We start from the raw sequence: 23,101 nt of genomic DNA on the forward strand, positions 1-23,101 counted from the left end.
TTTATAGATAGATTTCACTGACAATGATGAGGGTTAATGACAGAGACCTGGTTTGCACAACTCCATGGCTCACCATGGCTTAATTTACCTATGGGGCCTCTCTCACTGTGGCAGGCCCCCACGGCAGCCATTCTGTGACTAGAATCATAGGATGGTAGGGTTGGAAGGGGCCTACAAGACCATCGAGTCCAACCCCCTGCTCAATGCAGGAATCTAACTAGCCGCACTCTCTGTGGGACGTATTTCATGGTGGTGCCCACAGCAGCTTCTCAAATTCCCAAATGTGCCTGCAGGTCCAAAGAGGTTGGGGGTCCTGCCTTGGGGCCTTCTTGCTGCTCAGAGCCTGATGGCAAGAGTCCTTCCCCAGGGTTCAGTAGGGAAGCCGTTCTCTAGGCCAGGGGCCTCGACTCCAAAAGGACCAGGGAGCGAGGTTGACACCTCCACAGAGCTGCTGCGGCTGCTGCTGCTCAAGGACTCCACCTCAGACGACCCGCCAGTGGCGGAGGGGAGGCACCAAAGGGCACTTTCCCATCGACCCGCTCAAACGTGGAGCCTGACAGAGACAGTGGACTTGCCACATCAGGACAGTCAGACGGTCTCTGTTGGCAAGTTCCTCATTCTATGAAAGCAGGAGGAAGAAAGGAACTGTGGCAGTTCCCTGCTTGAGACGAGGGCTGTGGAATTACCTACACAGGGAACTGAGTGAGGAAGCGGCAGTCCGCTTCCCCATCGGCTCTTAGCCTCCTCGTCCTCCGCCCCAAGTTTCGGTGTATGAGGGTGGCATCCGCAAGGAAGGACAAGGGAGCCACTGTGAAGGGAGGGACGTCTCTCTCGCGACCCATCAGCACTGCCACATGAGTCAGCTCTCCTCATCGCTGCCTTCAGTGATGCTGACGGTAGATCGCCTTCAGCCACTGCGCACAGTGGAGGCTGGTGGCTCCAATTTCGGTGGGGCTGTGAATTGTCAGGGTGGACACTGAGCCCATAGAATCCCAGAGTAGTTCTGATTCTGAGGAAGAGGAGTTGCTCCTGGGAGAGGAGCGCACTCCTCTTTCCCAGGGCCAACAGCTGACGGAGATTCCTCCCACCAGCATTCCTAGCTTAGATAGCAGTCCTGGGAGTGACAGAGCGCGGGAAGCAGACTTGATGGACACGTGACGCCGACGCAGAGAGCGGCGCCAAATGGAGGGCGCAGAAAGGAGGCGTAGTGCCCGTTTGGCGCGCAAACAACGGCTGCGCCCAGAGGATCCAAGGGAAAAGGGGAGGGACTCTCCCTAGTCCTTAAGTTCAGGGGTCTGCCAGTAATTCCCTTTCAAACGGGGACCAACTGTTCCAACGTAGGGCATAGGTACTCTGCTGCTCATATCTAGTTGCTAACAGTAGAGTTGTTAAGTTGTAAAAGAGGAATAAAGCTTTTAAAAGAATCCATTTGTCTGTGTCTGGACTTGGCTACTGGATTAGACTGAGAGAGGCCTCCAAGGAGCCCTTGACAGCTTGGTCCCCATTTGAAAGGGAATTACTGGCAGACCCCTGAACTTAAGGACTAGGGAGAGTCCCTCCCCTTTTCCCTTGGATCCTCTGGGCGCAGCTGTTGTTTGCACGCCAACCGGGCACTACGCCTCCTTTCCGTGCCCTCCATCTGGTGCCGCTCTCTGCTTTGGCGTCGCACATCCACCAAGTCTGCTCGGTCACTCCCTGGACTGCTATCTAAGCTAGGAATGCTGGTGGGAGGAATCTCCGTCAGCTGTTGGCCCTGGGAAAGAGGAGCACGCTCCTCTCCCAGGAGCAACTCCTCTTCCTCAGAATCAGAACTACGCTGGGATTCTATGGGCTCAGTGTCCACCCTGACATGAATCCACTCTGGGTTTCAGTCAGAACCACCCAGAACAGTAAAGGAGCTACCCAAGCTGCTGAACCCATGTTGGTGATATGTTTCAGAACTTTGGATAGCTCCTTTAGAGTTCTAGCTGGTTCTGACTGAAACCCAGAATGGATTCACAGCCCCACCATAATTGGAGCCACCAGCCTCCACTGGCCATGCAGAAACGGAATCCTGCCACCCAGGGCCTTTTTAAGGGGTTGGGGCAAGGAGGCAAATGCCCTGGGCCTCACATATGAGGGGGGCCTCACACATGACAGGGGGCACATCACCACCGGCATTGCTGCCAATTCATGTCTTTCAGAATCCCGCTAACTTGAGCTCCAGAAACCTAATGGGGAAAAATCACAAAGCAAACTCTACTGACGCTCCTGTCCTTTTGCCGTGGCAGAACGAGCAAGATGGCTGCAGCCGCAGGCAGTGCTATCCGCAGAAACCCAGCCCACCCTTTGTCAAACACACAGTACAGCATCCTCAATGCAGCGGCCCGGTTCACACATCACGACACCCCATCGAAGGTTGTTTTACCCTCAAGGAGCAGCTGCATGTGCTGGGCACCATTAGGAATATTCAAACCCCGACTGGGGGTTGCCATTGCGTGTGAACCCAGCCACCATGGGCTATGCGAAGGTTGTTTAACCCTCACATAACCCACAGTGGCCAGGTTCCATGCAATGACGACAACCGGTTGCGGGTTGAAAATTCGCAATGATGCCTGGCACGTAGGGTGGCTCCTCGAGCGTAAAATAACCCTCGATGGGGTGTCATGACGTGCGAACCAGGCCAGTGCCTACAGGCCCCAGTGTGCTGGTGGAGACCTGCCAGAGCGACCTCCATTTGAGGGCCCCTCAAACTAACGTTCTGCCCAGGGCCTCTCAGTGTCTTAAAAAGGCCCTGCCACCCCCATGAACCATGTGGACGTGACCTTCTAGGCTTCGATATCAAGTAAAGGTGGGTCTACTCAAGTAGAGAAGTCTCCACTCTGCAGATGTAGAGCCCCCAACACACGGAAGGCTGCAGGCACAGGAAAAGGGGCATGCGTAACAGAAGGCAATCGCCCCATCCCTTCTCTTCCCCTTGCACAGTGGTGATCGCATGTATGTGTGGCAGCGGGGAGAGCTGCTCATGACATTAGAACTGGAGGTCACTCAATGAAAGTGGCTGACAGGAATGGCGAAAGGGAAGAGGGAGACATTTTTCTCCCTCATTCAGAACAGATCACAGGAAGGTACTTCTTCACACACAGCGCAGAGTTAACCGTGGAATTCACTGCCACAAGATGGGGTGAAGGCCACCAACTTAGATGGCTTCAAATGTAATTTATTTTATATTTATTATCAGCATTTATATACCATCTTATCTGCAAAAAAAAAAGCCATTAAGGTGGCGCACAACCATTTAAAACAATAAACATGTAAAGCCATAAGAACATGAACATTAAAATGGTCAAACCATTCAACAGCTCGTTTTAAACTGAAAAGATGCATCTTGATGCCCTTTCTAAAAGCCAAGAGAGTGGGGGCCAAACGTAGCTCTTGGGGGATCACAGTCCATAGTTTGAGAGCAATAGCTTGGCGGATTAGACAGATAAGGGAAGATAAGGACTCCTAAGTGCTGCTGGTCATGATGGCTATTTATGGATTTATTTATATGTACCAATATTTATGAATCGCTTCAGTTAAAGAAATACCAAGGCAATGTACAGAAGGCAAGATTACGTTCCAGGGAATGCCTGTTGGAAAGGATATGTTACGAGGCCAAGAATCCGGAGGGGTTGCCACCAGCCTCATTTGTAGTCGTAGGGAGTTCCAGAGAGTGGCAGAAGGCCTCTGTGTACCAGGGGAACATGAGTTGGAGGGGGATGTTACGCTCATGGCCTGCTTCTGGGCTTCACAGAGACAGCTACTCGGGCATTGTGGGAACAGAATACTGGACAACCTAGGCCTTTGGTTTGATCCCACAGGATACTTCTTGTTTTCTTATTTGGGAAATATCAATATAAGTACTTATGGAATTTGCTGCCACAGCATGCAGTGAGAGCTGCTACCTTAGACTCTCTCAAAGGGGCTTCAGCAAATTCACCCATCAATGGCTACTGATCATCGTGGCTGAATAGAGCCTCCAGTATCACAGGCAGTATCCTTCTGAATACCAGTTGCTGAGCAACCCAAGCGGGAGGCTGCTATTGTGCTGTGAGGGTGACATTGGGAGAGGGCTGTTGCCTCCAAGTCCTACTCGTGGGTTTTCCAGAAGGCATCTGGTTGGCCACCATGGGAAATGGGATGCAGGAATTGATGGGCCTTTGGCCTGGGCCAGCAGGGCAGTTGTGTTCTTATCTTCAGGATTATGAGGGAGGCCAAGAAAAGGGCAGAAACATCACACAGAGCTGCTTCCCACAGAAATGAAACCACAAAACCACTCATACGATGTGACCTCCAAGCGTTCTCTCTGTTTGTGCTGAATATGAAACCAACAGCAGTCTCCTCTCACTGCAGATGGAGGCGGTTGTGTAGCAAGCTGTGGTGCAGACATGTTCTTTTTGTTGCTGACTTCCTTCAAAGGCACATGAGAACTTGGAAAGTGCTCTGGAAATGGCAGGCCACCCTTGAGTCAGATGAGCATTTTCTGTGGGATGAAAGCACATGAGCCTGCCTTTGGCAATTCCCCAAGCCATCATTTTATTCATCGACCTGAAATCGAGCGAATGAGGGGTGGCAGTCTTGCCGGATTTTACGCTACAGAAACCAGAGAGTACCGAAACTCTCAGAAGTCTGAATCATTTTGTTTTCTTGGGGGGCTGTCTTTGAAGACAGCTTGGAAACTTCAGTTGGCTCAAAATGTGACACAGGGCTGGCCCTACCGTTAGGCAGAGCAAGAGTGGCAGAACCTCTTTCAGCCCGAGGGCCAAATTCCATTTCAGAGAATCTCTCGGGGGCTGCATTCTAGTGGTGGGCAGGGCTGAAGGCAAAGGGGTGGGGCCAAAGGCAGAAAGGGTGAATCCAAAATACCAGCCATGCCAGCATATTGTAGCTTGAAGCTCTAAACCTCAAGATCTAAGCCTTATGGAAGACATTTCAACCTTTGAGAATAGGGAGGGGCCGTAGCTCAGTGTGATAGAGTACCTGCTTTGCATGCAGAAGGTCACTGGTTTGATCCCCAGCTTCTCCAGGGAGGGCAAGGAAAGAATCCTGCCTGAAACCCTGGAGTGCCGCTGCCAGTCAGTGTCAACAAGGTTGGGCTAGATGGGCCAATGGCCTTACTCAGTATAAGGCAGCTTCCTATGTTGCTATGTTCCTAATAGGGAAATGCAGCACAAAAGTCAGGAAACGTCCCAGGGCCTGATGGTCAGTGGAAAGGGGGTGTGTGTGTGGTCATCTTGGGAACCCTAGGGGGCCATATTTGGCCCATGGGCCTGAGGTTACACACCCCTGCGGAAGATCAACTCCCATTGCTCCCATTACTTTTAGGCCACCTATACTAAGAACCAGGATATCTCAAGAATCGACTCTTCCTATATAAACCTGCCTAAGCGTTGCAGTCCATCACTGAGACATCGTCCTAATCTCCCTGCCATCAGTCACACATGGGTAGATGTGAGGCACTTTTTTTCTTCTGTGGCAAAAGTTGGATCACAGCCGGTGTTTTTAACCCTTTCCTCTCCTGATGCGGTCCTGCAGGACATCTCGCAGCTGAAGCTGGTACTTGTATTGGGAGACAATCCCCCATTGCTGCCTTTAACGGGATGTTCCTCAGGACCACAGCAAGGGAGGAAAGAGTTCAGATTCCCCCTGTATGCCTACCCTGATCCCATCAGCGCCTCCAGCTGACACAGGTTGCATTTTTAAATACCTGCGCATCAAATGGAAAGGCACATTGAATTTGGCTCTATCGCCTTTGGCAGAGCTAAACCCTTTTGTAGGTCCTAAGTCCGCCCTCTGCACTGCCACTTCCTCTCAGGGCCACACCCACTTCCTGCCTGACAGACAGATGATGGCAACTCAGTAGCCAGCTAGCCCACAGACACGCACACAGACCCCTCCCACAGAGATCCTTTTCCGTGGTCAGTACAGAATTAGCTCAGCAAGGACAATTGCCTCCATCATCCAAGGGCACTATTTATGGAGAAGACACATTTCGCTGGTTATGTTTGGGCAAAACAACAGCCTTGAGAAACTCTCTGAACAATGGCTGGTGCTATATTAGCCTGTTTGAGTTGCTTATAACAATAATAGCAGGAACTGTTAATACACCGTAAACAAATGCCTGCAACGAAACAGTCACTCAGGCAGCTTCTGTCCATACAAGGAACTAGAAATGCCTGGAACAAAAATGAATCCCAAGTGGGAGATGAAAGTAAAACAGAAAGGCTATAAGCTGCACACCTTGCCCTGGCTAATGGAAATAAACAATATTAATAAAATATTAGTGTATGGAGGGGGGGTGGAACCCCTTGGGTATATTTCAAGCCCCTTCTTGAACATTCAGCTTTTTTTAAGTATCTTACAGCAGAACTGAGATGCCCCCTACTCATTTTTACTAAGCTATTTGCAATCAAAAGGAGCAGGGAGTCCTGTGATCTTGGGGGAGGGGGAGTAAAATGGATCAAAAGGAGGAAGAAAAGGGAATTATCTGGGGTAGCTGTCCTGCTGGCATCTGCCTTCCTCCCCTCCTCTTCCTCCCCCCCCCCCGCCCTGAATGCTCTCTGGGAATGACACAGAATTATGATGTAGCCTCATTCAAACAGGCATTCTGATGAGGGGGGCTTTTGCCCCATCCCACCTGCCACCCCAAATTCAAGCCAAATGCTGAAGGACTGCCCATTGAGCCCTAGAATTTCTAGCCCTTTTTATTTGTATAAGAAAAGGCATGATTTTACCCCGTTGCTCATTGAGATTTTAACCCTCTCCAGCCTTCCAGTGCTCTAGACAAGCACTAGGTTTTTCTTTTAGAATGCTATGACATTAGATTTGCTGGAATCAACAATGAATGTCCTTTCAATCATTTTAAACATAGCAAGCTCCCTAACTTTATGCCTTGGATGCTCTCTGAGGACTGAGTTTAAAAACTAGCTTCCGTTCCAGCAGGCCGTACAGAGAGAGATGAGAGGGAAAGCAAGACCATTTTCCTCTTTCTTCCCCATCACTTTTTCCTTATAAGCTGCTTCAGGAACCTTTTTGACTGAGGAGCAGGATAAAAATATTTTCAGTAAATAAGTAATAATACATAACACATTACTGCAATGCATTGTATGTTGGGCTGCCTTTGAAAATGGTCCAGAAACTTCAGCTGGTCCCGCATAGGACAGCAAGTTTGTCAACAGGGACAGGCCAATGCGATCATATGAAGCCAGTACTTTTCCATCTATGCTGGCTGCCATTCCATGTCCAGGCCCTATTCAAAGTGCTGGTATTAACATTCAAAGCCCTAAAGAACTTGGGGCCAGGTTACTTGAAGGATCATCTCCTCCCTCCCAAGTATCCCTGACCAGACCCTAAGATCATCCTCAGCGTTCCTTCTCCAGGAGCCCCCACCAAAGGAACTGAGGTGCATGGCTACTAAGAAGAGGGACTTTCCTGTTGTGGCACCCCAGTTGTGGAATAGGCTTCCCAGAGTCCTCACCTGGCACCTATGTTGTGCTCTTTTCAGCACCAGGTGAAGACCTTCTTGTTCTCCTAGGCATTTTAGTCTTTCAGTTTCTGTTGTTTTAAATCTGTTCCTGTATTTTAAATCTTTGCATTGCTGCAAAGTTTTGTGTGTTTATTTCTATTTTAAACTTTAGTTTTAAGCTTTTATAGGGCTTCTTCATGCAGAGCTTTTAACCTGCCATTGAGATTGCTCACTCACGGAAATTTGCAGGCCTTTTAGATAACGTCATGAACCTGCAGGGCATCTCCTGCACTAAATGACCTTTATTCCATTTTTAAATAGATCGGAGATCATGAGCTATCAAATTACCCCGCTTGTGTTCCGCTTGAGTTCCCTCCATGAAAAAGGAAAAGCCACAAGAAGAGGAGCAAAATCTATGAAACATGTGGAAGACTCAGATAAGGGGGGAAAGGAAGGGGAAAGGGGGGAGGAAGCACGTGTAAAGGGAGTTGTTGTGATCCTGCATTTAAAACAGAAGCAGAAAGCCTGTTTTAAATGAGGGATTTTAGGCTGGTGTAGAGATGTTCCCAGTGTATCTTATGTTGTATTTTATGCTTTCAATTGTTCTGAGCCGCCCAGAGAGCTTTGGCTATTGGGCAGTATAGGAATGTAATAAATAAATGGATCATAAAAAGCGATGCAGTGCTTAGCTGCAGATTGGGTTCCTATGCTTAGCCCAGCCCCATGACACAGGCTAGACAGCTCGCATTACCTGCTTAGCAGGAACACATGCCTGGCATGTATGCAGTTATAAGCCTGGCACGAGCAGGTGCTCCTGGCGTGGAGGAACCCTTGCCTCTCACTGACATCATTCACACAGTCTTGACATCGTGATATGACTGAGTTTCCTGCCGGCAGATGAGATCAGGCCCCATTGAAAAAGGTTTTCCTGTTTACACCAAGCAGCTGCTGTTGCTAAAATGAAATCAAGCCCGAGCTGAGTCAGGGGCCAAGAGATTGTTCACAGCTCCAGCCACCACCCTTCCCATGGAGTCTGAACTTGGCCAATGGGATGGGGTGGGGGGAAACTACCCAGACACTGAGGTTTAGCGCTCTCAGCACACACCGCAATGGCCCCATGAGGTCTAAATTCCTCGGTAGTTACAGTCAAAGTGCCAAAGTAGATGATACATGAAATGCAACTTATGCATTTTTTTTTTTTTTTATGAATTAGCAGCCATAACGGGGAAGGGAAGATGATCAGGACCACACCATACAGCAGGGGTGCTGAACAGTGGAGGCTGGTGGCTCCAATGTCAATGGGGCAGTGAATCTGCTGCAGGTTTCAGTCAGAACCAGTTGGAACTTTAAAGGACCTTAAAGCACCTTGGAGAGCTCCTTTAGAGTTCTGACTGGTTCTGCCTGAAATCTGGAGCAGATTCACTGCCCCACTGTCATCAGAGCTGCCAGCCTCCACTGGTGCAGAACCTCTAGACTGCTTGGGGCCCAAATACAGCTCTCCAGGGTTCCCAGATGGCCATGATCCCTTCCCTGGGCCCCACCCCATTTCCCCCAACCACTGATCATTCAGTGGTTTCCTAGCTGTTGTGCAGTTTTCCCCCCATTCTAAAAGGTTAAAATGCCTCTCATAAGGCTCAGTTACTGGCAGGAAGAGATTTAGAGCTTTTGTACATGAGCTTTTGTACATTTATTGTGCGCTCATGATTCCACACTCATGGTAGTTCGTGGGCGCTTTTGATGACAACGTCATCCTCCGGGGGGGGCCCCATGCATTCCAAGCATTTTTGCCGTGGGGGGGAGGTTGATCAGGGAAAGTCTGGTATTTTGGATAATGGTGGAACGAAATGCTACAGTAATTGCACAATTCTGCTATACCACAGCACCATCTAGAGGTTATGTGGCCGGACATGTAGTAAGCAGTGTCAAGAATTAATCTGAACACATGGAGATGTCTGGCAGCTCAGATTCGGAATCAGAATGGGAACAGCAAGACCAGAGGGAGGCACCCTCCCTAGTGAGCCCAGATACAGAGAGACTTTCTTGACACACAGATGGCCTAGCCTGAATGGCTCTCCCATTCCTCCCCCATGAGAACTCAAGTTTCAGAGGGAGAGGAGGAGGAGGGTGAGGGGCGTGACTTGAGGGACGCTAGGGTCCATCACAGAGGGAAGTGAGAAAAGTTAGGGGCAGGGCTCAGACACTCCACCAGGTTGGCCACTCATGGAAGCCAATGTAGGAGGTAGCCACCCTAGGGGTGGGCCATCCCTGCCAAGCAAGTCTGGTCAAGAAGTTCATGCCCAGACTGCTGGCAACTTCTCTAACTTCCACTTCATCTCCTCTACTGATATTCGTAGATGTGTGGATTAGCTGGTTCATTGCAGTCTGAGAGTTTCCTAGAATCTGCATTTGTAAATAAGCTAGTTGTTTACTAATGGTGTTGGCCTGAAGCTTGGTTTCCTGGAATGTGTTGATTGTGAAGAGAGAGGGCGAAGGAAGGTGACAGGCAGAGAAGGAAAAAATGGGGGGAAAACATGTATCTTAATCCCACAAAGACTCTGGAAGCAGAAGCCATTGTAAAGTGGCAGGTTAAAAGCCTCATCTAGAAAAGCCCTTAAGCTAAAACATGCTGGCATTTGGCTAATTTTTGTCCCACCCCTTTTGCCTTCAGCCCCAGCAAGCACTGGTATGCGGCTCCTGAGAGCTTCTCCAAAATGGAATTTGGCCCTTGCGGTGAAAGAGGTTCAACACCCCTGGGCCAGTGTCAAGGGTAGGCATGGCAGGGCACCAGCTGGAGGCCCACATCCCACCGACAAGACCCCCCCTGGAGACGCTCCTCCTCTTCACCCTTGCACCCTGCTTGTTCCCTTCCCTCCCCCTGTGGCCCAGACAACGGTAGTGGTAAGGAGGAGGAGATGCCCCTGCCTGCTTGCTCACTGGCTCTCGCCCAGTCAAGCAAGCAAGTCATCGCAATGATGCAAAAGAGGACGAGGACCAACAGCAATGTCAGAAGGCCTCTGCAAGTGATCAGGTCAGACCTTTGGTAAGAGTCATCTGTCCCTCCTCTGCTGGCAGCCTGCTGGGCAGGGAGGCACATGGGGAAAGAGAAAATGGGGTGGCAGAGAAAGAGGGTGGGCAGGCAAGTTCTGGCCCTGTCCACCTCTGGCTCTCAGTTGCCAATAGATTCCCTCCTGAGCAAAAATGGCCCTCAGCAAAAAAAAGAGAGAGCTTCCCGTCCCTGTTCTAAAGCCCTTATTCAGCACCAGCCTCGAGGGTAGGCACAGTTGGGCACTTGTCAAGGCCCACACCCCAGCAGGGGCCCAGTGGTAAGGGCTCCCTGGAGTTGCTCCTCCTCTTCACCCTTGCAATGTGCTTTGTTCACCTGCCTCTCACTCTGGCCCAGGCAATGGAGGTGGCGGGGGGGAGGATGAGGAGGAGATGCCACGGCATGCTTGCTTCTGCTCCCTGGCTCTCTTCCAGTCAAGCAGGCATGTTGCAGCCATGAGGGGAAAGGATGAATAGCCAGAGTGGCTGGTGACAATGGCCATGAGAAGGTAGACCCACTGAGGGAGGGGGCCCATTAAGGATTTCTTGCCCAAGTCTCCTCAAAAACCTGGAGCTGACACTCTCCTTAATGCAGGGATGGGCAACCACCAGCTCGACAGCAACAGCAGCTGCAGACAGTAAGAAGGGAGACTTCCTGGAGAAAGGGGCCCACTGAGGGTGTCTTGCTGCAAAGCCCCCAAAAACCTGGAGCCAGCAGTGGAAAGAGGGGTTAACCCCTTCCTCCTCCTCCAGGGTCCCACTGTAAATTGCCTGCAAATAGCTTGGGGGGGGGGGGTTCATAGAATCACAGAATCCTAGAATAGTAAGGTTGGAAGGGGCCCATAAGACCATCGAGTCGAACCCACTGCTCAGTGCAGGAATCCAAGTCAGAGCATCCCTGACAGATGGCTGTCCAGCTTCATCTTGAATGCCTCCAGTGTGGGAGAGCCCACCACCTCCCTAGGTAATTGGTTCCATTGTCATGTTGTTCTAAGAGTCAGGACGTTTTTCTTGATGTTCAGCCGGAATCTGGCATCCTGTAACTTGAGCCCATTATTCCATGTCCTGCACTCTGGCATGATCGAGAAGAGATCCTGGCCTTCCTCTCTGTGACAACCTGTCAAGTACTTGAAGAGCATTATCATATCTCCCCTTAAGTTTTCTTTTAAGGCTAAGCATGCCCAGTTCATTCAGTCTCATAGAATCATAGCATAGTAGGGTTGGAAGGGGCCTATAAGACCATCAAGTCCAACCCCCTGCTCAGTGCAGGAATCCAAGTCAGAGCATCCCTGACAGGTGGTTGTCCAGCTTCATCTTGAATGTCTCCAGCGTGGGAGAGCCCACCACCTCCCTAGGTCATTGGTTCCATCATCTTATCAAGCATTATGTTTGGTTTCCAACCAGTTTCCTGTGGGAAACCCCCAAGTAGGACATGAGTGCAATAGCATGCTTGCATTCATGTTCAACAGTAACTGATATACAGAGGCAGCATATAGCTGCCAGGACTAATAAGCATTCATAGCCGTCTGTTCCATTAATGTGTCCAATTTGTTTTGAAACCCATCCAAGTTGGTGGCCATCACTACATCTTGTGGTAGCAAACTCCAGTTTAATTCTGTGTTGTGCAAAGGGGTTCTTTTTTATCTGTCCTGAATCTCTCTCCATTCAGATTCATGGAATGACACCATGGGGTTCGAGTATTATGGGAGAACCACGCCCAAGACCAGGCAGCTATTAGTACAGGAAACATTTTCAAATTCTAAGTTCTAAGTTGTCCTGAGATTTAACTGTAAGTCACCTTGGGGGCCCTATTGGGGTCAAAAGGCAACTCAAAAATTTACAGATAATTTTTAAGGTGCAGCAGGCTAAAGTTGTAACTTGATGGAAGTGTTCTAGTGCCATTGGAATGGAGCCCAAATGCTTACCCCACAGAGAAAAACATTAGCCAGTATACAAGCTGTGTCTCACTCCTACCCTTTGCACAGACTTGTACATCGACCTTCCATAGATATTGGCTGGTTTCTGCTTGGCCAGCCTTCCATGGGTCCACTGTTGTCATTGCTGGCCACTCCACCATCAGCCACATTGGAACCACAGTGTGTGTGTGGGGGGAGGTTAACCTCCTGCCTAAATGGCATGCTCATGATCTTGATCTCACCACCCCCATGATACCCAATACATAAAATGAGTTCACACTTCCTCTAGAGAATGCCTGAAGGTTGCAGAGCCACGATAGAAGGTGAGCCAGGAAGATTAGCTCAGCTGTGCCAGGTATTATTAGGAAAAGGAACTGAAAAACAAAAACAGGAAACACCATAAATTCAGTGCAGCCAAATTTAGAATACAGTGCACAGATCTGGTGGCATCTCAGAAATACCCTAGGAATGCAAAATGTGTTTAGCAGAGTTTAACTCCACCAGTAATCAAGACGGGAATTGCAGGTGTTTTCTCACCTTTCTAAAAGTCTGCATGGATTTGCACTTAAGAAAAAAAAGATGAACCTCGAAATGGAAGTTAGGCTGGCAGATTCATTCCCTTCAAGAAAGAAAACGAAAAAATAATCCAAGGGAAAGGGCTGGTCTGAGACCAGATCCAAGAACTGGGCTTAAATCCAAGCATGGAGCAACTAGTCATCCTTAAGAAAATGGCTTTGGGCCTTGTTACTTTAAACAAAGGCAGAAAACCTGGAGGGTACCCATCATGCCAGCCATTCAAACCCCAAGGGGGAGGGGAAAGTCCCTCTTTCTCATACAAATGGGAAGTCCCTGTGATTGTCCAGAAATGTATTTGTTGTTGTTGTTGTTGTTGTTCAGTCGTTCAGTCGTGTCCGACTCTTCGTGACCCCATGGACCATAGCACGCCAGGCCTTCCTGTCCTGTGCTCTCTCCCGGAGCGTGCTCAAGTTCATATTCATTGCATCCGTGATGCTATCTAGCCATCTCATCCTCTGCCGTCCCCTTCTCCTTTTGCCTTCAGTCTTTCCCAGCATCAGGGTCTTTTCCAGGGAGTTTTCTCTTCGCATTAGGTGGCCAAAATATTGGAGCTTCAGCTTCAGTATCTGTCCTTCCAATGAGCAGTCAGGGTTGATTTCCTTTAGGATGGACTGATTTGACCTCCTTGCAGTCCAGGGGACTCGTAAGAGTCTTCTCCAGCACCACAGTTCGAAAGCATCAATTCTTCGGCGCTCAGCCTTCCTTATAGTCCAGCTCTCACAGCCATACATTACTACTGGGAAAACCATAGCTTTGATTAGACGGACCTTTGTCGGCAAGGTGATGTCTCTGCTTCTTACTATGCTGTCTAGGTTGGCCATAGCTTTCCTCCCAAGGAGCAAGCGTCTTTTAATTTCATGGCTACAGTCACCATCTGCGGTGATCTTGGAGCCCAAGAAAGTAAAATCTGTCACTGCTTCCATTTCTTCCCCTTCTATATGCCAGGAAGTGATGGGGCCAGATGCCATGATCTTCGTTTTTTTAATGTTGAGTTTCAAACCAGCTTTTGCACTCTCCTCTTTCACCCTCAACAAGAGGCTCTTGAGATCCTCTTCACTTTCTGCCATTAGGGTGGTATCGTCTGCATATCGGAGGTTGTTGATAATTCTCCCAGCGATCTTAATTCCGACCTCTGATTCATCCAACCCGGCATTTCTCATGATGTACTCTGCATATAAGTTAAATAAGCAGGGTGACAATATGCAGCCTTGTCATACTCCTTTCCCAATTTTGAACCAATCGGTTGTTCCATGTCTGGTTCTTACTGTTGCTTCTTGACCCTCGTACAGGTTTCTCAGGAGACAGGTAAGGTGGTCTGGTACTCCCATCACTTTAAGAATTTGCCACAGTTTGTTGTGATCCACACAATCACAGGCTTTAGCGTAGTCAATGAAGCAGAAATAGACGTTTTTCTGGAATTCTCTTGCTTTCTCCATGATGCAGCGAATGTTGGCAATTTGATCTCTAGTTCCTCTGCCTCTTCTAAACCCAGCTTGTACTTCCGGTAGTTCTCGGTTCGCATACTGCTGAAGCCTAGCTTGTAGGATTTTGAGCATCACCTTGCTGGCATGTGAAATGAGTGCAATTGTGCGGTAGTTTGAACACTCTTTGGCGCTGCCCTTCTTTGGAATTGGAATGTAAACTGACCTTTTCCAGTCTTGTGGCCACTGTTGAGTGTTCCAGATTTGTTGGCATATTGAATGCAGCACTTTAACAGCATCATCTTTTAGGATTTTAAATAGCTCGGCTGGAATACTGTCATCTCCGCTAGCTTTGTTGTTACTAATGCTTCCTAAGGCCCACTTGACTTCACTCTCGAGGATGTCCGGCTCAAGTTCAGTGACCGCACTATCATGGCTATCAGGGACATTCAGATCTTTCCTGCATAGTTCTTCTGTGTATTCTTTCCACCTCTTCTTAATCTCATCTGCTTCTGTTAGGTCCCTGCCTTCTTTGTCCTTGATCATGCCCGTCTTTGCACAAAACGTTCCCTTGAGATCTCCAATTTTCTTGAAGAGATCTCTAGTCTTTCCCATTCTGTTGTTTTCCTCGATTTCTTTGCATTGTTCATTTAAGAAGGCCTTCTTGTCTCTCCTTGCTATTCTCTGGAACTCTGCATTCAGTTGGGTATATCTTCCCCTTTCTCCCTTGCTTTTCGCTTCCCTTCTTTCCTCAGCTACTTGTAAAGCCTCATCAGACAGCCACTTGGCTTTCTTGCATTTCTTTTTCTTTGGGATGGATTTCGTTGCTGCCTCCTGAACAATGTTACGGACCTCCGTCCATAGTTCCTCAGGCACTCTGTCTATCAGGTCTAATCCCTGAAATCTATTCCTCACCTCCACTGTATATTCATCAGGGATATGATTTAGGTCATACCTGAACGGTTTAGTGGTTTTCCCGACGTTCTTCAATTTAAGCCAAAATTTTGCAAGAAGCAGCTCATGATCTGAGCCACAGTCAGCTCCAGGTCTTGTTTTTACTGACTGTATGGAGCTTCTCCATCTTTGGCTGCAAAGGACATAATCAATCTGATTTCGATATTGACCATCTGGTGATGTCCATGTGTAGAGTCGCCTCTTGTGCTGTTGGAAAAAAGTGTTTGCTATGATCAGCATGTTCTCTTGGCAAAACTCTATTAGCTTTTGTCCTGCTTCATTTTGTACACCAAGGCCATGCCTGCCTGTTATCCCGGTGATTTCTTGACTTCCTACTTTAGCATTTCAATCCCCTATGATGAAGAGGACATCTTTTTTTGGTGTTAGTTCTAGAAGGTGTTGTAGGTCTTCATAGAACCGATCAACCTCAGCTTCTTCGGCCTCAGTGGTTGGGGCATAGACTTGAATTACTGTGATGTTGAATGGTTTGCCTTGGATTCGTACTCAGATCATTCTATCATTTTTAAGATTGTACCCCAGTACTGCTTTTCCCACCCTTTTGTTGACTATGAGTGCTACTCCATTTCTTCTAAGGGATTCTTGCCCACAATAGTAGATATGATAGTCACCTGAATTAAATTCGCCCATGCCTGTCCATTTTAGTTCGCTGATTCCCAAGATGTCGATGTTGATGTTCAATCTTGCCATCTCATGTTTGACCACCTCCAGCTTACCTTGATTCATTGATCTGACATTCCAGGTTCCTAAACAATATTGTTCTTTACAGCATCGGATTTTCTTTTCACCACCAGACACATCCACAGCTGAGTGTCCTTTCGGGTTTGGCCCAGCCGCTTCACTCTTTCTGGCGCTACTTGGAAATACCCTCTGCTCTTCCCCAGTAGCATATTGGACACCTTCCGACCTGAGGGGCTCATCTTCCGGCGTCATCTCTTTTAGCCTTGTGATACGTTCCATGGGGTTTTCTTGGCAAGAATACTGGAGTGGGTTGCCATTTCCTTCTCCAGTGGACCACATTTTGTCAGAACTCTCTGCCATGACCTGTCCGTCTTGGGTGGCCCTGCACGGCATAGCTTATGGCTTCATTGAGTTACGCAAGCCCCTTCGCCACAACAAGGCAGTGATCCATGAAGGGGAGAAATGTATTACTTTCCAACAATACCTACATTGTAGGCTCCCCACTTCTGAGGGGTGGAAAGTCCGAGGGCCAATGTGACAGGTGTGTGTGTGTGTGCATGCGTGCGCTCTGGATGGAAGACCCCTAGAGACTTTGTGTGTCTCGATATTATTCCCTCTATTTCCAATCTTCAGGCAGAGAGTGCCGCTTCATTATATAGCCAAAATGGCATCCTTCATGCACAAGAGGAAAACAGCATCCGTTGAGGGAACCACAATGATTGCAGAAGTACAAAGAAGATCTTTAGAAAAACCCCTAAGGAGGACCCAAAAAAAATAGCCTGCTGAAGATGGTATGAGCTCAGTGGCCTGGAAATGCTGAATGTTGGCGTGTGGAATGGAAAACTGGGATGGGGATGTGGGGGCAAGGAAGCAGAATGGATCAGAATGGCTGGAAGCACTCTACATGCAACATCTTTTATGTTGCATTGGGTTGCTTTATTAATGAGAACAGTCTCATTGGGGGAACAAACAGGTACTACAGCAGGCAGAAAATTGACAGAAAGTAAATTCTTCCCCAGGCCACCCAGGTTCTCCATCAGCTAGAGTCTAAATAGAAAGTCCCACTCCAACTAGAAACTCCTAGCTCTCTTCTTGCTTAAGAACATAAGAAGAGCCATGCTGGATCAGACCAAAGGTCCATCTAGTCCAGCATTCTGTTCACACAGTGGCCAAGCAGCTGTCAACCAGGAACCCACATGCAGGGCATGAGTGCAACAGCACCCTCCAACCCATGTTCCCCAGCAACTGGTGTACATAGGCACACTGCCTCTGCTACTGGAGGTAGTACACAGCCCCAGCCAGCATGGCCAATAGTCAGGGATTATGGGAGTTGTAGCCCAAAACACCAGGAGGGCACCAGGTTGCCACAGGCCAGGGATCCAATGCAACAAAAAGGAAGATTTGTTCACAGCAAGCCTTAGTTCTAAGCAATCACAAAAAGTGCATAGGATTGGGCTGACAGTCAGAACATAAGAGATGGGCTGGATCTCAAGGGTCCATCTTGTCCAGCATTCTGTTCACACAGTGGCCAACCAGCTGCCTGTGGGAAGCCCACAAGCAGGACATGAGTGCATCAGCACCCTCCTGCCCATGTTCCCGAGCAACTGGTGTACATAGGCATACCGCCTCTGATGCTGCAGGTAGCATAGAGCCATCAGGTCTAGTAGCCACTGATAGCCTTTTATTTTAAGGCAGGGATGGGTAAACGTCTCCCTCCAGATGTTGTTGGACTATAACTCCCATCATCCTTCACCATTGCCTATGCAACCTAGGTCTGATCAGAGCTGTCATCCAACAAGATCCAGAGGGCCACACATTCCCCATCCCTGTTTTAAAGGACAGCCGTTCTTCCAAAACCGCACAGCCTCAAACATAATGCAAATCCCATGCCTAGTAACTTCTTCCCACCCAATCCTTTTCCCATTTGTATCATGCGTTTTGGACTGTGAGCCTGCAGTCAGGGTCTGTCTTGTTTTTCTTAATCTTTGTGAGCTGCTCTGGGAGCCCTTTTGGCTGAAGAGGAGTAAGGTAAAAGTGCTTTCAATCCACCAGACAAACAGCCATACTCATGAGTGGTGACGGGGTGGTAGGTTACATGACACCGAGAAGACAGATAAGTAAGAAATATCACATGTACTTCAATCTCTTTTGAACATTCTTTTTTATTTTATAAAAGCATTTAAAAAACATATCTGCTACATATCTGCTATACATTGCCCCCTTCATGAACATACACGTTATATTAAAGTACAGAGAACAAAACAACGTCAGCAAGGAAACCCATTGCAACTAAAAGGAATGGACTGTAAAAACAACCTTTTAAAAATGGTAGTGCAGCCTAATGCAGCCTCCTTGGCTTGAAAGCAGAGTGACAGAAAAACCCCTCACTAGCTACAAAGAACACACAGTTTAATTTCACAGTTTATTCTCAGGCAGACCTGATAAGGGACAGAAGAATTACACAGAGGGACAAATGAAACCCAAAGGCAGGGTTCATGGGCCATCATCTGGGAAGTAGCCATCATCTGGGAAGTATTTGAAATCACCCCTAATGCTCCATAAGGCAAGCAGTTCATGGATAGCCATTTGCTGCACAGATGCCACTTTGGTTTTTGGTTTTTCTATTTGTAAGAAACGTTCACCACCCTGATCCACCTGTCAGTCTGCTGCACACAGTTAGCTGTGTGGAGATGGCAGCCAGAGTTCACAATTTAAAAGCAGCCTTTAACTCGCAACTGCTGTACATGAGCTAGCCCTCATTGTTTAGCCATCTCACAGCCCAGTTCCAAGCCTCTTTACTCAGGAGTTAGGCTCCAGTTCCACTGATTTCAGCCAACAGGGCCTGTAATAGCCCCACTCTCTGTCATAGCCCAATGATTATGGAACTGCCTGTTAAGGAAGTCTGTCAGTGCCTAAGGGTGCTTCCAGATGAGGCTTTTGTCATGCAATTGCCCTGCCCCATTCACAGAATTTTACAGAGGAGACAGACATAGCCATCTTCCAGATAAAACCCGCCCATGTTTTCCCACCACTGCTTCTATCTTTCCCACAAGAAAATATGTTACGTTAAATGTCTTTTGATTGGTAGTGTTAGGAGCCCTCCATAGTCATAACCCTCAGCCCTTGAACCATCAAGTATGCAGAGAGAGTTCTGATGAGGACACAGGCTACTTCCTTGGGGGTAGGACAGTCAGTGCCTTCTTCAAGGCCCTCGGAGCCAGAGTTCACAGCCCTGCCATCATCCTGTGGCTCAGGAAATGAGTTACCAGCAAAAGCTCTATCTCCTCAGCCTTGCAGAAGTCTCAGGCTACAAGATCAGGTGAGGACCCTTTAACAGTTCGGTCAGCTTCTCCAAGTGGGGTGGAGTTCACCACACCACAGGTCTTGTCAACCTACATAAAACTTCAGTTGGCTTTAGCTCCCTGCTGAGACAACGTGTATTGTTGTAGTAGGACAGAGTTCCAGCCAGCAGGTCCCACTTGGAGCTATCCAAGGTCCTGTTTTCTTCCTGCCTTGTTTCAAATGATATTGGATGCTACCAGCTTCCCCTGTGAGCCTCAACAGACCTCAGTATGGGATATCCCCCTGAAAGACCCAGTGTGACACAGACCAGGAATAGACTCCTTTGCCCAGCCCTAGGAGGTGGCAGCACCACCAATCAGGCTGCAGAACCCTTGAGGAAGAGCAAGATGAGAAACATAAGAAGCTGTCTTATTCCAAGTCAGACCATTGGTCCATCTAACTCAGTATTTTCTATACTGACTGGCAGCAGCTCTCTAGGGTTTCAGACAGAAGTCCAACCTGGAGATGCCGGGGATCAAACTTGAGACCTTCTGCATCCAAAGCTATGTGCTCTACCACTGAGCTACAGTCCTTCCCCAAACAGGTACACAATGATACACTAGCAAGGTGTATCATCTCCCTCTCTCATAATACCAGAACCCAATGGGGTCATCCTATGAAGCTGGTTGGTGGGAGATTCAGGACAGATAAAAGGAAGTCCTTCTTCACAACCACATAGTTAAACTATGGAATTCATTTCCACAAGACAAAGTGATGGCCACCGATTTGGATGGCTTTAAAAGGGAATTAGACAAATTCATGGAGGAGAAGACTATCAGTGGCTACTAGTCCTGATGGCTATATGCTACCTCCAGTATCAGAGGCAATATGCCTCTGTACACCAGTTGCTGGGGAACATGGGTGGGAGAGTGCTGTTGCACTCATGTCCTGCTTGTGGGTTTCCCATAGGCAGCTGGTTGGCCACTGTGTGAACAGAATGCTGGACTAGATGGACCCTTGGTCTGATCCAGTATGGCTCTTCTTATGTTCAAGGTGTGAACACACTTTGATCTCCCTCTTTATATTTCATCTATATATTCCCTTACAGGCTTCAAGAGACTAATACAAAGGATTTTGTTTCTGAAAGGCTTAGAACAATGTTCAACATGCCATGCCATTATTAGATTGCAGCTGTTGGTTTTCTTTTCTTTCTTTCAGCATCTGCCATTTACATTAATATTTTATTCTTTGGGAAGGGTTTCCATCTTCTTTCCCTGAGCACTTTTTGTTTTGTTTTGGCTGCGGGATGAGTGGGAGGGGCAGGATCTTTTTATAATATACAATAAATAAATAAATATCTTCCACCACTGAAACAAGACAAAGGATTTCCAAACATCTGTGACCTAACCACATGGGAAGCTTGCTCTCATCTCGGCACTTCACACTCGGAAGAGCAGGAAGCTGCCTCGTCAACAAAATGCACTGTCGGGACTTTTGCCCACCAGCTTCCCACATTTGCCACCTGGATGGGCACAGAACCAAACTGGTCTGCAAATGGACAGGGTAGACCAGGGGAGGGCAGGGGATGATCTGCTGATGGACCACTGGCCAATTTCCAGTGGATCACCAAGTGCTAGCAGAGATTCTTGCAAGAGCTATACTGGGTGGATCTTAGGTTGAAACTAAGATGCAACTTCATTCTGAAGAGTGCATACTGAGAATCACTTTACATGGATTAGTTCTGCCTTAACTGTTCAGAGATCCCAAGTATGTACCCTTGCTTTGCAAATGGACAATGGAGATTCTGGTGAGAAAATAATAAGTAGATCATGCCTGGCTAAATGCTACAACAGGGTGGCTGACAACAAGCCCTACAGAGCCCTCACCTCAGAACTCACTGCCCAGTTGGAGAAACTTTATACCTAGCATGTGGACTGCCTTGGATCTTGATCTCTTGCCTGATTTTGACCACACTATTTCCTGGCTGATGGCTGTTTGCTGTTCTGGACCTCGACTTCTACCTCTTTTGCACCACCACGCACCCACTTCTGGCCCACTCGGACAGAGAGATCACTCCCCTGGGTCCCATAACCTGATTGTCTAGAGCATGACCTTTGCTGAAGCCTGATATAGTCCTACCCCAGTCATTCCCTCTACCTCATTGGCTATTTCATGCCTTGGTGTTTTTTTTAACCAGGGGTGAAGAACCTCTGGTCCAGGGGTCAAATCCAGTCCACCTGGGGTCCCAATCTGGGCCTCTGGAGTTCCCTAGATGGCCATGATCTCCAAGCCCCACCCCATTTCCCCCAACCACTGATCATTCAGTGGTTTCCTGGCTTTTGTGCAGTTTCCCCCCCATTCTAAAAAGGTTGAAATGCCTCTCCTAAGGCTGAGTTACTGGCAGGAAGAGCTTTGAGCTGCAATATGCTGACATTTTGGGTCCCATGCCTTTCCTCTTGGGTCTCACACCTTTTCCCTTGGGTCCCAGCCCCTTTTGCCTTTGCTCCTGCCCACCACTGGAATGCAGCCCCTGAGAGCTTCTCTGAAATGGAAATTGGCCTGCAGACTAAAAGACGTTCAACATTCCTGTTGTAGAAGCTTCCATTTCTCCACCAGAAGACCACAACTTCAATGGTACCAACCATGTTCCTGCCCTGGAGTCTTCTAGGATATTATTCCTCAACATAAATACAGCCACCCTGTCTGGTTGTCTCCATTCTGCTATCAACTACGGATCACTGGGCTGCCTCTTCTCCAGGCAATTGGAGGCAGTCCCCAAGGATTAGATCTAGAAGGAGACGGGAGATGTCTTCTGAACCCAAAAACCAGACATACCCCACATACACAGCCAGTGGCACAGGGTGGGGAGTATTCATGCTGGTAAGTCGTCAGGAGGTCAGTCTTTACTGGATGATCAAGAACACTGCTACCATATGCAGCAGGCCCAGCCAGAAGGATAAGGAGCCTGTGGTGGCCCAATCTCCTGGTGGCATGCCCCTGAATGCCTTTGTCTCTGGGGGCTTCATCAGGCATTCCTTCACAAGTGTCTGGTTAAACCAGTCCTCCTGGGAAACGCAGGAGTAGGTGCCATAGAGTCCATCCGTCATGTTGCCTATGAAGTGTATGCAATGACGATGTCCGGAACCACAATGTGCAACGCTTCGGCCGTCACGGTACCAGCTGTAATTGGCATGGTGGGATTCGATGGAGCAGTTCAGGTAATAGCGGGACTGTGGGACCACGGTGATGTTCTCACAGAGCTCACCGCCATTTCCTATGGGGAGGGAAGGGGAAGAAGAGGAAAAGGTGAAAGAATGTGAGCACCGCACTCAGGGCCAGAGTCAAGGGTAGGCATGGTTGGGCACTTATTTATTTATTCATTCATTCATACATTTCATTTAATTTCTATACTGCCCAATAGCTGAAGCTCTCTGGGTGGTTCACAAAAATTAAAGCCAAAAACGCAGGATGAAACAATATAAAATATAACAGCATTAAAACCAATATAAAACCACTTGTCAAGGGCCCACACCCCAGCAGAGCCCCACTGATAAGAGCCCCTTGGAGTTGCTCTCCCTCTTCACCATTGCAAGGTCGAAGCGCCGGGACTTTTTGATTAGTAGGGATGCTGACAGCAGCTGCCCCCCCACACTCAGAAATCCCTGTACCCTCTGAGCTTAGCTGCAATCCTCACAGTAGCTGGGAGGGAACTGGATTTTCCCTGG

At 48.3% G+C, this 23,101-nt stretch overlaps 1 protein-coding gene across 1 annotated transcript in view; it reads right to left on the reverse strand.

The window, feature by feature from the left end:
- Positions 1 to 18,244: 18,244 nt before the first annotated feature.
- Positions 18,245 to 23,101, reverse strand: part of LOC146337001 (semaphorin-7A-like) — a 57,233-nt gene continuing 52,376 nt past the window's right edge. Inside the window, exon 14 of the mRNA XM_084816880.1 lies at positions 18,245 to 22,650. Coding sequence (XP_084673006.1) covers positions 22,280 to 22,650 — 371 coding nt within the window. The 3' untranslated portion in view covers positions 18,245 to 22,279. The remainder of the gene's footprint in view (positions 22,651 to 23,101) is intronic.

The sequence above is a fragment of the Heloderma suspectum genome, chromosome 11 (genome assembly GCF_057233095.1).
Source record: "Heloderma suspectum isolate Gila_16-S chromosome 11, 16-S_ref, whole genome shotgun sequence".
In the NCBI taxonomy this organism is placed as follows: Eukaryota; Metazoa; Chordata; class Lepidosauria; order Squamata; family Helodermatidae; genus Heloderma; species Heloderma suspectum.